Source organism: Jatropha curcas, chromosome 4, assembly GCF_041381405.1.
Source record: "Jatropha curcas cultivar XTBG-Jc1 chromosome 4, XTBG_Jcur_1.0, whole genome shotgun sequence".
NCBI lineage: Eukaryota > Viridiplantae > Streptophyta > Magnoliopsida > Malpighiales > Euphorbiaceae > Jatropha > Jatropha curcas.
The window spans coordinates 29,319,197-29,334,191 of NC_143154.1; the positions used below are offsets into that span (position 1 = coordinate 29,319,197).

The following is a 14,995-nucleotide window of genomic DNA, read 5'->3' on the forward strand; positions in this document are numbered from 1 at the left end:
ACTTTGATTGCCACTATTTTTGTATTACTCTCTTTGTGTACCTAATATTTTTTTAATAGTGGAAGAATTATTCGGAGTTTGTCTCGTGGACGTAGCCCTAAACAGTTGAGGGTGAACCACGTAAATTTATGTGTGTCCTATTTTTATTTTTCCGTTGCGTTAATTTTCTCTTAATTGATTGAAAGGGCCAAACAAGTGATATCAGAGTTAGACAAGTGGTACCTGAGGCCCAACAAGTGGTATCAGAGCTGATGCCCAGCAACCGGTATCAAGCTGATGCCAACAATATGGATTCAAATAAGCATTTTAAATTAAAAAATATATAAGCTGGCCTGAAAATATTATTAAGCATTGGTAAAAAAAAAAAAATTATGTGAATAATTTTGTTTAAAAACAATAAATAAGAAATTAGACGAATCATTAAAAATTTAAACGTATAACAAATTTAAATAGTTACATTTAAAATTGTAATACTATTCTACTAATAATATATTAATTTTCGCGCAGTATGTATTCATCTTCTCTTGATTCTTCTTTTCAATTGTTTATATTTATTTTCATGATAATTCATTAATTGAACATAATTTATATTATAAAATTATTTTAAACAAAATAAGCATCAATTTTGTCAGCTAAATTTGAACCTTTTTGTCCAAAATCCAACCTTTTTATTTATCTGAAGCAAAATTTCCACTAAAAAATTATATAAAAAAATTAAAATTTTTAATAAATTGTAATCACCTCCAAGTTCAAACAGCAAATCAAGGCCTATTCCATTAGAAGAAAAGAAAACTGCCCTTTAACCGTAATATTACACTGCTTTGCTTGTACTTGGGCCTAGGAAAGACCCAAGCCCAAACAAAAGGTGAAAATAGAAAGGCCCAATTATTTTACAAGTCCAGTCCGCCAACGGGTGATGACGTGGCAACTTCCTTTGGGATCAGTAAACAAGCGGTGATTTTACCTTTGCCCTCAAGAATCGGCTCTGAAGCCCCATGCTTGCCAGAACAACCCAAAAACCCCTAAACCCCCTTCCTTTCACTCTGACGTTCAAGACTCCGTAGCGTTTTCTTGTTTCTGTCCGATTTAAAAAACTAACTTAACTCACTGAGTCAGAACTGAATTGAATTAGAATCGGAGAGATGCAGGACGGAGAGTCAGGACCTCTGAAGAGAGAGCTATACGCGGTGCTGCAAGTGTCGCCAGAGGCCACCGATGAAGAAATCAGAAAGGCTTATCGCCACTGGGCTCAAGTGTACCACCCTGACAAATACCAAGACCAACATGTGGGTGCATATATATTACTATACATCAATTGGATTCAACTTATTAATTGCAGTGCTTAGTAATCTCTCGTCTGTACCATAGGTTGTTTGTATTGCGTTGAGCAGCTTTTTTTTTTTTTTTTTGGTTTGTTTTTTTGTCTTTGGAGCTGTAAATTTGGACATTGCAATTAAGTAATAGAATTTATATGCCTTAAGTTTATTTTTGACATGTTTCTAACCTCAGAGATTAGGATATTTGTTTGCTTATCTTTTGTTTTTGGGTGTTTGTATTCAGATGAAGGAAATAGCTACTCAGAACTTTCAAAGAATATGTGAAGCTTATGAAATATTATCAGACGAGAATAAAAGGGTAATTTATGACATATATGGAATGGAAGGATTAACTTCTGGTTTGGAACTTGGCCCAAAGCTGAACAAACCAGAAGAATTAAAGGAAGAACTTGAAAGGTTAAAACGGATGAAAGAACAAGAAAAGATGGCGGCCCATTTCCGACCATCTGGTACGGTATTGGCCAACTTATCTTTACCACAGTTTCTGGATGGTGACGGCATAATGAGAGGGTATAACACCCTAATTCTTTCCTTTTTAAGTTTAAACTTTATTTGTTGAGAATTTCTGAATGATTGCTGAATTGTTGATGATAACCTTTTGTAATTTACCGAATGGTTTCAACATGGGAATGGAACCGTTTATGAGCTTGCATAAAAAAAAAAGAGTATCTCTTTCTTAGAAACGCTTCAAAGTTTGTACACAGTGAATGCAGGTGGTGTTTTTGCTTGAAACTGTTTCATTTTATTCTAGTATTATTATACCTTTGCATTTTATGTTAATTGTTTGTATAATCTATATTGGTTAAGAAAAAGTATACAACCTCCCATTATTTTTGTCCTCAATTTCCCAAAAATTTTTATGGCATCACTATCTGCCATTCTTTTCAAGAAGCTTATCTTTTGATTTTTTTTTTCTATTTCAGAATGGCTATGTCTAGTGAAGTCCATTCGCAATTATCAAAACGTAATATTATTGCTATTGGTGGGAATTTGGAAGTTCAGGAAAATGCTGGTGGTGCATCTGCTAGTGCTGTGCTTGTACATCAGCTTTCTTCAGCTTCATCCATAGAATTTATGGCCGCAGCTGGTCTACGAGCACTTATTGGAGTACAAACTACACGGTACTAGGGTATTTGATATCCCAAGTCCATATACCTATCTTGCACATGTATTATTACTCTAGTCATTTATTCTCTCTTTTACAGTCAACTGTCTTTACACTCAACAGCAACAATCGCCATTGCAAAGTCTTTGAGAGATGGTTCAATAAATCTTTCCAATACGTGGACCCGACAACTCTCTGAAACAACAAATGGAAATGTATGCTGCTTTTTTAATTTAAGTGGGTTTATTTTATGCCTCCTTTTTTATATTTGATGAAGAAAATGGCTTACTTGATCCCAAACTAGTGCAATTAATTCTATCTATTATGGAGTGTCACATTTATCATTGAACATATTACTGAATCATTTCTGGAGGAATGTTCTGCAAAACTCAAAGCTGTCTAATAAGCATTTGACATGAACCTTTTTGTAGGCTTGAATGGTATAAAAATGCTTTGCTTCACTTTTCTGCAACATCTAACATCTTTCAATTATTGTTTGTCCACCGCCTGCTGTTTCCCAGATACAGCTTCTTTTAGGTCCAGAATCTTCTATAGTGGTTGGATTGCGAAAGAAGGATAGAAAGATGACTGCTGCTGGACAGTTGAAGGTGCATATTATTTTTTCTATTTCGGCTAGCAAGAAACTTAATCCTAAAGATGCCTCTTGACTGTTAGGAAAAATTAAGGAAAGAAGATAAAATACAATCTGCATTGCTCCAAACAAACCATTGTGTTGCCTAAAAGTTTTGAAATTTTATCTTGTATGCATTAATTGGTTTTTTTCTAGGTAAGTGTTTTTCCTTTTTATATTTAATAGATGCTAAATCCATAATTTTTTTTTCTGTATTTTGAGTATATCTTCTGGTTGCTGGCTACATGAAACAATATTAGCAGTATCTAAGCTCCTCCCTAACTTGGTGTAATCCATAATCAGTTGATTGGCTTTTTTTTTATCATTGTTAAATGTGTGCTATTGTTCTTTTTATTCAAAATTGGTATTTTCAAATATTTCATGTTTGCTGATTTTTAGAAGCTTTGTTCTAGAAATCCTCATCGTGGCTAGTTTCCTTCTCTTTATCCTCCTGTTCATAAATGTTTAATTACCACAGATTGGTACAAGTTCTTTTGAAGCATCAGCTCATTATACTCATCGCTTTTCTTCAAAGTCTCATGGTCGTATTGCCGGCAGACTTGGGAGGTATATGCCAAAGACTTATATGGATAATAATTCTATGGTGCAAACTAATATATCTCGCGTACTATCTTAGTCAAAATTATTAGTTTTCGATGTTCTCATTTGTTTCGGCCTGTCAATATATCGCTACACATTGTGTCTTTGATGATCTATATTATGAATTGAATATGAATCTTTAAAATGTTATACTCAATACTTTGTCCTGTAAAGTTACTTGGATGAATAAATAGTAAGTTGATCATGCTTGTTGAGCAACAACACACAGCATGAAATGGAAAGGAGAATTTTATATCTTGTTCATCAGCCATTGAGTATTTATTTAACTTGGGAAACTGAGAGATACTTTGTTCGCAGCAATTGGTTGCAACTTGTTATAAATTATTCTCCATATATATCTGATTTTGCAATGATTTTATGAGAAATACTTTAGGTAGAATTTCCTCACTTTTTAAAATGGATGATCTTGTGGACATTAGTAAGTCAAAACATTTAAATTCAGATAGTTGTTAGCAATATATATGGTGCTTGGAATCAGGTTATAAGAATTGTTAAAACTTCACTTGGTGATGTGAAGCAAATAGCTATTGTCAATAACCAAAAGAAGTTTGGAAGGCACAGTGGCTAGCCAATTTTCTCATGAAATATACTTAAGGAAATCATAGAGAAAGTTGATTCATGTATTTAGATATCTGCTTTATGTTTCAGCTGATCAAGAAAGCCAGAGTTTTTGTAATTTTAGATATTGTTGTTGCAGTACTGCTATGGAGATTGAAGTTGGCGGTGGAAGAAAAATATCTGAATTTAGCACCGTTAGAATGCTGTATACAATAGGAATTCAGGTATCAAAAACAAAGACTTGCAATTAGATATCATGCATTAATTGTATTTTGATACTCTGGTTATCTGTCACGGGACAGGTGATTTTTATTGCTTCCTCGTGGGCTTCTGCTTTTCTTGCCTTTACAGAAGGGTCTCTAAGTACTATGTAGTATGGGTAGAGGGTATTACTTCACGGATCATTTGGATCATTGGGTTGCTTAGTTTAGGAGGAAACCTAATCTTCAATGTTGTGATCTCTGTTCTTCTTTTTTATAACATTCCTTCCCTTATCAAAGAAGGGGAAAAACGAAAGAAGCTAGTATCTTTAGAATTTTGATTCTTAAGAAAACCAGGTTCAACCATTGAAATAGTTTGAACATATAAACTATTGTCCAGGACTATATGTGCCTGGCTTTGACTAGCTGTGGGTTATCATTTCTTTATAAATGTTTCTTATATTCTATTTGAGAGAAGTTTAAATATATACCCAAGGGCATCTGCTAAAGGATATTTATTATTTTTTTATTTTTATTTTGAGGATACTATTGGATAGTTATGGAAATTATATATACCCTCTTACTAAAGGCATTGTAATAGCATAACTTGATAGAATCATTTTCACCAAAGAGATCAGAGGCAACTATTGGCAAAATAACATAAGTTTAAGAAGTTTAATAGCATGTCAATTGAAGAAAATCAATTTCTTGAAAATATAGGAGCTTCCAAAGTAAATATATATAGTGCTAAAAATTGATAGATGTTATTCCGGGATGAAATTTTGCCATTCCAGTTTCTTCAGAAACTAACGCACTGTGCCACATATATGCCAAGTGCTTTAGCCCTTATAGAGAAGAAGCGGAAAAAAAAAGTTCCATTGCATCTGTAAAGGTGCTAAACTAGTCCTTTCTTTCTAGAATTTTGTCTAGCATGCCAGCAAATGAACCACCAGGTTCGGCATAATCCAAGAGAAGGCAAAAACATACTGAATTTTAGTTTGTTGATTTGTTTTCCAGGTTTTTACCATTTTTCTTTATAAGTGAAATTCTTATACTTATTTTTGGCAGGGCATCTTTTGGAAATTTGAATTGCATCGTGGTGGACAAAAGTTGATTATTCCTGTGAGCATATCTTATTCCTTCATTTGCTTCAACTTGGCATGTGATGTTTGCTTGACGTTTTTATCTAAGGGTGATGGCTGTGTGCTTGTTCTGTGGTAGGAATTCTTGCTTCGTAGAAGTTTTATACCTTGAATGTTTTTTTTTTTTTCTAAATAATATTGAATACGCAAATGCAACAGAAACCATGAGATGGAAATTTAAGAAGTAACGTAGGTTGATTATTTCAATCGGATGGATGGTTCTGCTCATTCCTGGAGTGGAAGGCTTCACAAAGTAACCAAAGTTTAAAAAAATTTTACAGCCAGCAATATGGTTGATTAGTGGAACGTGGCCATAGGTTCACAATTAAAGCAATCGTTGATTTTGACAATTCTTGATAGCTCAACATCTGTGGTAGTACTTTTGAGTTAAATGGCTTTTCTCCAATGTGATGGAGAGCTTGAAGAAATAAATACAAAGGTTTACTGTATTTGGTGTGTGTTTCAGAACTTAGGTAAAATTTTGGTCGTGGTTCATGGAATAGATATGTGTACGCATGCATGTACATATATTCTAATCCACATAGCCATTTGAAGTGATGAGGATTTACTGAAGTGTTTTTTCTCTCTTATTTCTTTGCTCTGCTGTTCTTCACAAGATCATAAATTTTGTATGCTTAATAGTTTTGACAAAGGAATCTGAATTTAAGTAGTCTCACATGATGGAATTTGGCATATAACTATTTGTTTTTGAGTTACATATACACACAATTGCTTTTTTTTTTTTTTTTTTTTTTTTTTTTTGGATCTTGATGGATTGTTATTTATACAGGTGTTGCTTTCTGAACATTTGAATCTGGCTTTTGCAACTGGAGCATTTCTATTTCCTACATCACTCTACTTTTTCCTAAAGGTTATTACTGCACTCTTAACACTCACTTGTATGCTAGACAACTCAGTAACCTGATTATTATTTAACTTCAATCCCATTTCAAATACGCTGGAGGTGTGAAACATGTAACTGAAACTGATGCGCTCATTCTCTTTGTATTCTCCTTGCATAAAAATCCTATCCAAGTTGGTGTATTATCGGTTGAGCCCTGGGTCCCTCTTTTTCTTTCTTTCTTTCTTTCCAGTTCATCAAGATGTCTATTAGAATTTGTGTTATACAACAGGTTACTCCTCCCTATCCCATAAATCCTTGCACCCTTCATTCAGTTCGAGATTTAAATCTAGGATTACCAAGTCAAAATTCCAATTTTTTTAAACCATTAGATTGACGCCAAGGAGAAAATGCTGGTTATTTTGAGCCTTAAAGTGATGTAGCTCAAATTCATTCTCCTTTCTTAAACACTTGCTTGGTATAACATCAATTCTTCGTTCCTGTCTTCTATGATGAGCTATGGCTTGTAGAAAAATTAAATACTTGCAGCAGTGGGAAAATATCATTTTTATGCATTTGGATTGTACCTTTTCACATTTGAACAAAATTTTGTATCACCAGAAAATGAGATGAGTAGAAGTCATGTTTGGATAGCTAAGTTTTTTGTTCATCACGTCCAGCTATCTTTGTCAATTTACTGTTTCATTCAGCATAACTTTTCCATATTGGCAATTATTGCCTTTTGGGTCTCATTGTAATGGGAGTCATGTTTATGAAACCATCAATGACTTCTGCTTCAGCTAATCTCTAGGAGTTATTGGTCATCATATGACAAACAAGCCAAACGCAGAATTTGGAAAATGCTGGTTAAAAAGTCCTTCAGTTGTTTTACCGTAGGAATTTTGTCTGCATAATCATTAATTTTATGCCGTTTGTATGCCTACAGAAATACATTATCAAACCATATTACCTTAAAAGGGAGAAGCAGAAGGCTTTAGAGAATAAAGAGAAAACTTCTGCCCAGGTATTGATTATCTGACCCAATGAAGTTTTAATTTATGCTTGCTTTGTTGTGAGACATGCTTTTCATGCAGAAAACTTGAATAAACATCCAGATTCAGCTACTTACTGTTAGTTTCTTTCTTTTATGAAACACTTTTTTAGCACCCACGCGTGTTGAGAAAATTTCTTGGTCTAGTCTTGCACATGAAAGCATGTTATTTGGACCAATGCTTGAAGCAGAATTTCATAAGAAGACGTTCTTCCAAATTGATTTGGTCTAAAATAGTTTGGACAGTTTTGAGAATGTTCTAATTCTGCATGTTAAACTTTTAATGCTGTTGGGAAGTTATCAGATACAAATTGGATATCAATTGAATTAGGAATAATTACTTTGTTCAAAAGAGAGGACAGAGAAAAAATGAAATTACTTATTATCTCATCACCTAGTTTTACTTCCTGTCATTTTTCTCTCCTTTTTTTTTTTTTTTTTTTTTTTCAGTTGTCTAATGCAATGTTAACTTTGGGGCTTTACCTTAATAATTTGCTTTTTTCACTTTGCTTTCTCCGTTCTTGTGAAAATCATATCTGAATCCTTTTCTAGGTTCAAGAGGCAAGGGCAGCAGCAGAAAAAGCCCAGCAATTGTTACAACATGTGGCCAATAGAAAAAGAAATAGGCAAGTAGAAACAAATGGACTGGTTATTACGAGAGCATTGTATGGAAGTTGCAGAGCTTTGAAGAAAGGAGAAGAACAAAGAGCAGTGGACGACAAATTAGCTTCAGAAGTCATCGATGTTACAGTGCCTTTAAATTTCCTGGTTAATGATTCTGGACAATTGAAGGTATGCTTCGTTCTTTTAACAAATGGCACAGTCAATGCCATAAGAATTATTGCAAACCTCATCTTTGCATATGGGCATTTTTTTTTTTGACTGTTATTTATATATTATGTTTCTTTTATCTTTTTGGCCAACTTAAATCCCAATTTCCTTTTCACTGCACATTCAATTTTGCACATTTCTATAGATTCCATGAAAATAGACATTTATTCAAGCTTTGGTTTTTGTCACGGTGGTGCAGCTTCACGAGGGTGTAAAGAAGTCGGGCATTATGGGCTTCTGTGATCCTTGTCCTGGAGAACCTAAGCAGTTACACGTGGAGTACACTTGTGGTGGCCAAATATTTGAGGTACTCTATATTGACCCTTTTTCTTTTTGCGCTTGTTTTAAAACCTCCGTAATGAATGTTTCGGTTCTTACCGGCCGATTTGAAACAGGTCACAGTAGATGATTATGCAGAGCTGTCAATACCGCAAGAGGCCCATAGACTCTGATTTTCACCAAGTTAATTATTGCTTTAATTAAGACAAAAGGTTGTCTCTTGCAATTTTGGCGTGCCTTTTGAGGTAACTGCAACAATAGATGATTACCTTTTTTTGTTCCATTGTACATGTATATTATCTCGATTGAAATTACTTGTCCAACTAGGGCATCACTTAACATTATTTTTTCCAGTGCAACCTTATTAATAAATTTTGCCATCATTTTCTTGTTTTAGAGTTTATGGCAATCTTATTTTTCTTCTTGCTGGTTTACTTTCAATTTTTAATTTCTTTGGTCTTGGAATGGTGCACAAAGTGGATCTTCCAGCATCGTTTGGCTTTTGGATTTGGTTCATTAACTAGCTTACGAGGAATCAAACTAAAATATGAATTATAGTAACACCTCCATCATCTTCAGCCATTTATTCCGAAGATTAAAATATTTTGTTTCAAGCCAAATTCCGTATGCTAGATGTAGTTTGCGGGATCCACGAAAATGATAAAAACGAGTAATTCAGTTTGTTGAGAAACTAAAGGATTGCTTCATTTTCATCTACCTATAAGAAATAATTAAAAGAAAGAGGAAGCCTGCTGCAAAACATTCTATGGATTGGACACCAAATTATTTGTGTTAAGAGTAAAAAAAGAAGAAAAAAAGTCCCAGCAGTAAAATCCACCCCCCCACACCCCCCCCACAAGAAAAAAAAAAAAAAACTTCTGATACAGTAAACTGGTCGATTTCCAAGTCTAAAAGCAACGATGTCACCGAAAAGGAGGTGTAAACTTAATACCAATGTGGAAGATGGCTTTGTGATTCCGTTCCACCTTTACTACAAAATCTAAACTAATGTAACAACGCCTATGTGAAAGCATTCATGGTGAGTTCACCACTTATGGGATCAAAAGATGCTTCGATTACTGTAGAAGAACAACGTTCACCCGCTGCAGTTGATCCACAGGTAGTGACTGCCACTGGCTGTGCCAGAAGTTTCACTCCTTGCTTGTAGAATCTTTGATCTGAGCATGATAAGGAAAAATATGGGCAACAAATTTCTCATAGTATCTATCCAAATGAGCAAGAACAACACTGAAAAACATAAAACATGCATATTTGTCATACCTGGCCCACCAGATAACACCACAGAATTCTTTGCATCCATTACCCAATCAATCCATAGCACAAATCCATGGCAAATCCCAGGCTCTGTAAATTCAACCTACAAGAACAATCTCTTAAAAGTATCATAGATTTTATCCAGGATAAATGTCACAGAAAATATAGGATTTAAGCTCAATACCTGGACTTTTCCATAACATGGACTTATTAGTTTTGAGAATTCAAACTCCATGATTGTAATTCTCTGACTGAGTTCCTAGAAATTCCAATATAGTTGTGTCAATAACTGATCTGTAGAATACCATCTTCTTATAAGCAACAAATATACCTATTCTAATTACCTTAATCTCCCCACATTGCCAGATGAAAAAAGGCAGAAGTGGACTGTCATATGGAGAAGGTAATTCACCGCATGCCCCTAAAGTGGTATTTACAACAGAATGATCAAATCCCTCAATATTCCTTAAGCAGCAGCGACTATTCCATAGATCCTGTAAGATTTTAAATACGACTCCAACTGCTAGTCAAATGCACTGTGTAACTAATAAAAAAGCAATTTTTTCCCTTACCGGCTGAGACATTGCACAAGCCTTCAGTATTCCTTTACAAGGCATTATTAAAACATCATCACAGAGGACAGCGTCCAGCATAGTCCGTTGCTTCCTAAGATCCAATGAAAAACATATAAAAATTCTTAGACCTAATGAACAATATGTGTTGGTAGTATATCATGTATCTATATTACTATGAGATGCTGGAATGAGTACATACCAAAATCTCAGGTTCTGCCATGGAAGCATTCCATCATTTCCATAATAGTATGGTTCTCCAATCAATAAATCAATCTGCACACATAATGGATGATGTAACATTGTTGGTCAAATCCAGATTGATGTAATATATTTTGGCAGAGGTATTCACCATAAGTTTTCAGGACTACAAGAATAAGGAGTGCGCCTTCCACTTGGAGGTATAAGTTAAAGAGTACACTTCAGTTGCAGCAGGGGATTTGTAGAAAGAGGGAAAGCTACATCCACTGGGTAGTTCATGCAAGAATAAAATAGAATAAAAATGTTCGCATTTTGTCACTTAACTTCTCCCTTCACCAGAAAGTGGGAGATAGTGATGTGGATTAAATCACAGGAACAGTGTACAACAGAACATCCACAATTACAGACTTTTAAAATGCTAAAACAAAAGCTAACTGAAGTGAACCAAAAATCTAACTTACCTTCTTCTCATTAGTATCATGCAGAGTCAAGTGTTTCTTATTGTGGAAAACTTTTACATGATCTGGGGCAAGACCATTTGCATCAGCCACTGTTTGCAAATATTGGGCACCCCTCTCCCGCAACCCAGGAAATAATGATATCAAATTTGCAGTTCTTGAAAGACGTGCAACAGCAAGTGTTAAAAACAGACTATCATCTGCAACGACACATAGTGGTTGAACTCTTGCCTGCAGCTGCAATGTGCAACCTGTGTTTTTTTAAAAAAAGGTACAAGATACAGAAAATTGAAACCATGCACAGAGAGGGAGAGAGGGATCTTACAGCACTTCTTAGAGCTGTTAACATGGAAGACCTCCATTTATTGTCTCCATAGGTTCCAATTCTTTCAGGAGGTAGCACAAGTTGAAAATCCCCAGCAAAAAAATTATACTGCCTCATCTCAGTATCTTGGGTTGGAATGTCATATGAGAAACCAATATCAGTATGAATTGCACGCCATAGAAGGTGGTCACCCTTGTCAACATTTATACCTTTCCCTGGAAGGAACCACACACACTGTTTCCAATGGTCATGCCAATGACCAGTACCTAGCTAAGCATTACAACTTCATTAGTAGCAAAACAATGAAACCAAGAGTTCAGTAGTGGAACTCAAGTACTAAACAAAATGGGCTTCCATTTAGTTCAAAGTACATCAAGTCCATGGAAATACTTTGGTACAGATATAAGATTGATATCTATAAACCAAAAAAGGGGGAAATGGCTTAGAGATTCAAGTTCTAAGGCAGCTACATGGTTTCTCCATCATGTCCTAACAAGATACAAAACTGAACAACAATGCTTACTAAGTTCAGCACCTGTCATGTTCATTAAAATCTAAAATTATGAGGTGGAGATAGGGATGAAAATTCTCAAGGGCCTATCTATAACAAGGATCAGTAGCATAAAATCACTTGTCACAAAAAATTTGCTGTACGGCTTACTCTTAATAAAAATTGAAATTCCCTACACAAAAAAATGCCACAAGATTACAAAATTGATTATTGAGAACATAAAAATGCATTACTAGTAATTCATTCCCAATTCCTACTGTATTTCCATGGACATAAAACGAAAAGTTTCAAAAATAGAATATGTCAGTTATTAAAATCCTTTATTTGCACTGACACAAGTTAATACATGATTATAGCACAAAAAAAAGTCTTGAGAACTAAATGGAAAATTTTACTCACTTATTTTTGTTGGCAAGCCTATCCATTTTGGGGAAGTGGAATAAAAGATTGTCCCTTCATAGTCAAGCTGCAGCTTCCACCTGAACATGCATAAATAACATGTGTTACTGGCTTACAGCCATCCCTAGAAAGGAATAATGTCATATAAAATATTTCGAATAAAATTACCATGATAATATAGCATGAACTCTGCCATTATCAGTGGTCTTGATGTGCAGCTCAGCTTCCCCATGGCTGTCTGGCCGTTTCCAGAAGTCAAATTCAAAAACTTTGAAGGGTTCTGACAGCTGGATGAATCATAAATTGAGTGCACAGTATGCTCCAAGAAGTCTGTAGAAAAGTGATTATCGTCATTACCAGTTTTATTTCTTTTGCGATTGCATCACAATGCATGGGATGTTGCTGCAATTTGACACTTAAAATAGTATCCAAGCCAGTTGGAACAAGACGAATATCATCTGATGCTTTTGCTTCATTATTATATAAATCATGCAGCTTCCACAGGAACGTACTCTCAACCAGCTAAAAGAGGAAAAGGAGAAATTTGCAAAATAAAAATAATGCAACAAGGTGAGCTTCTTCGGTGATTAGAAAACTGTCTTTCAATCAAAAGTGAAGCCAATTGAATTGTAGTGTCAATATTTAATAAAAGAACAGCCAAGAAAACGAATAGCTACTCCAATGCATTCAAGGAAAACGACTATAAGTAACCAACATAGAAGAATAATAAAAAACACCAAGCTAGTAGTATCTATTATTTGGAAGTTGGTTGACTTGTCTAAGCCTATTCAAGGGTAAACCAAAAATAAAAAAATTTCAGGTGTTTGAAGGAAGGCAGACAGGTTCAGTGTCGCCTTGATTTATACCTCTTTATTGATCACTAATTTTATCATTTTCTTCTTCTTCTTCTTCTTCTTTTTTTTTTTTTTTTTTTTTTTTTTTTTTTTTTTTTTTTTTTGTGTGGAGTAAGTACCAATTACTTCAGTTGGTAAGATCCAAGTTTCCAGAAAAGCTTTTACTTTTCCATATATTCAATTCAAACTAACAAATGTCAATTCAATAAGGTAATACATAATCACAGATCATAATTCTCTGTCACATAAGAATTATGGTTGAGACTTCAATTGTGTCACATATATACTAATGATAGATTAGTGCCAAATACTCAAAAGAAAAGAGGGGAAAAAAACAAACACACACGTGCAACAAAAAAAAATATAAGATGGTTTTGCAGCATATCACCTGGCCATAAATTGTGGCTCGATATGGTACACTTAGTGAATTTTCCACAAGCAGCATTTCATGTGCATGTTGTAGAGTTGGTATTAAACCTTCACCTAACAGCTCTGAGTCTAGTATCTCGCTAACCTGCAAGAATTCTTAAGAAATAAATAAACAGAAGAAGAGGCTTGAACTGGCAACACCTTATGGAATCTCGGATAGTACAATCTACAACGCTAAATTTGGCACTCTCAGTTTCATTAATGCCCTCTTAAAAGAATTCATTTGTATCTTGTATGCATAAAAAATTTCAGCAATCATAGATAACAAAAACGGATGTTTTCTACAGACAGACGTATTTGTTACAGAGAGAAATAATCACAAAAAAGTGCATAGAGTAAGAATAAAATAAAACAACTCACTAAAACATCGGCACGCGCAGGAATATCCATGCCGACTTTGAGCTCGTCAGAGCGTTTATTGATGATGTTTATATTCCTTCCCATACCATTAATATGCAAAACTTTTCGCATCAATTTTACCATTGGAAGGTATGACTCACAAGCTGTCACCACTCCCTTGGTATCAGTAGATTTTTGCTCACCAGAAGCCATTGCCCTTGCAGCCATCATTGACAGCAACCCAGTTCCAGCACTGCATCATAATTTCATTTTGGTTTAGTAAAACAAATGAAGAATTTAAATTATCAAGCGACCACTTACGCCATTCTCAATGCAACAAGCTTTACGTATATATAATAAAAAAGCTTAAAACTTTGCATGATATAGTGAAAAGGTACCCAATGTCCAGCACATGGCAAGGTTTTGTTATAGTTTTGTCGATGGCTTCACGGTATGCTCTGTTCCTTGGGGAGTCATTGAGCATGTCCAAATACGATGTCGTGGCTAAGAGATTCTTATGGGAATTTCCGAAGGCTTCTTCTTGTTCTTCTTCGTCTTTTCTGATGACCACCCACTCAGAGTCACCAGTGAGCGGGTCGTGCTTGAGCTGGAAGACACACTGAGTTGACTCGGAGCTCATGAGTAGGGCTGGGGTGACAATGAAGCTAGTGCATGGCAAGTGACGAGGCAGAATTGAATAAACTATGCGTAGTAGAGAGGGAGAAGGTTTTGTTAGGGTTTTGGAGACTAGAGAAAGCATGGAAGATTGAATTTCATCTGCGGTTCATCTGCCCAATTTAATTTTCGTTTTGAAAAACTGACATGTCGTTCTGTAGAGTGAATAATTCCATTCTCCCTTTGCAAAGGATTAGACACTGTCTTTGAAGGACACGTCGTTGAAGTTTCGCTTTCGATGGTTCTTGGTCAAAAGCCTAAAATGACGTCGTTTGCTAGAAGGTGAATGCCTAATACTTCGTAAACGGGTATACCTTTTCAGTGGACGGAGCTCTGGATGTGCCGTTTGTCGCAACAAATA

At 35.0% G+C, this 14,995-nt stretch overlaps 2 protein-coding genes across 3 annotated transcripts; one reads left to right on the forward strand and one right to left on the reverse strand.

Annotated features, from left to right (window-relative positions):
- Window positions 1-964: 964 nt before the first annotated feature.
- On the forward strand, window positions 965-8,992 carry OWL1 (DNAJ heat shock N-terminal domain-containing protein). Its single transcript, XM_012214586.4, has 13 exons — window positions 965-1,286; window positions 1,561-1,847; window positions 2,261-2,458; window positions 2,543-2,657; window positions 2,964-3,050; window positions 3,552-3,640; window positions 4,392-4,476; window positions 5,521-5,574; window positions 6,385-6,465; window positions 7,382-7,459; window positions 8,039-8,278; window positions 8,517-8,624; window positions 8,713-8,992. The coding sequence occupies exons 1-13, from the start codon at window positions 1,143-1,145 to the stop codon at window positions 8,767-8,769; spliced, it is 1,623 nt and encodes a 540-aa protein (XP_012069976.1). The 5' UTR covers window positions 965-1,142; the 3' UTR covers window positions 8,770-8,992.
- A 354-nt stretch (window positions 8,993-9,346) lies between these two features.
- PRMT7 (protein arginine methyltransferase 7) lies at window positions 9,347-14,806 on the reverse strand. 2 transcript variants are annotated; one of them, XM_012214585.4, is made up of 14 exons: window positions 14,358-14,802; window positions 13,981-14,212; window positions 13,580-13,705; window positions 12,695-12,859; window positions 12,506-12,624; window positions 12,338-12,417; window positions 11,428-11,693; window positions 11,106-11,339; window positions 10,646-10,719; window positions 10,444-10,537; window positions 10,216-10,365; window positions 10,056-10,130; window positions 9,878-9,974; window positions 9,347-9,774 (listed from the first exon to the last, which is right to left on the reverse strand). In XM_012214585.4, exons 1-14 carry the CDS (start codon window positions 14,717-14,719, stop codon window positions 9,617-9,619), a joined length of 2,232 nt encoding a protein of 743 aa, XP_012069975.2. In that variant the 5' UTR covers window positions 14,720-14,802; the 3' UTR covers window positions 9,347-9,616. The 2 variants fall into 2 exon arrangements, 1 of the variants encoding a protein (XP_012069975.2); XR_001046763.4 differs by having other exon boundaries at window positions 9,733-9,774; window positions 10,216-10,292; window positions 14,358-14,806.
- Window positions 14,807-14,995: the final 189 nt, after the last annotated feature.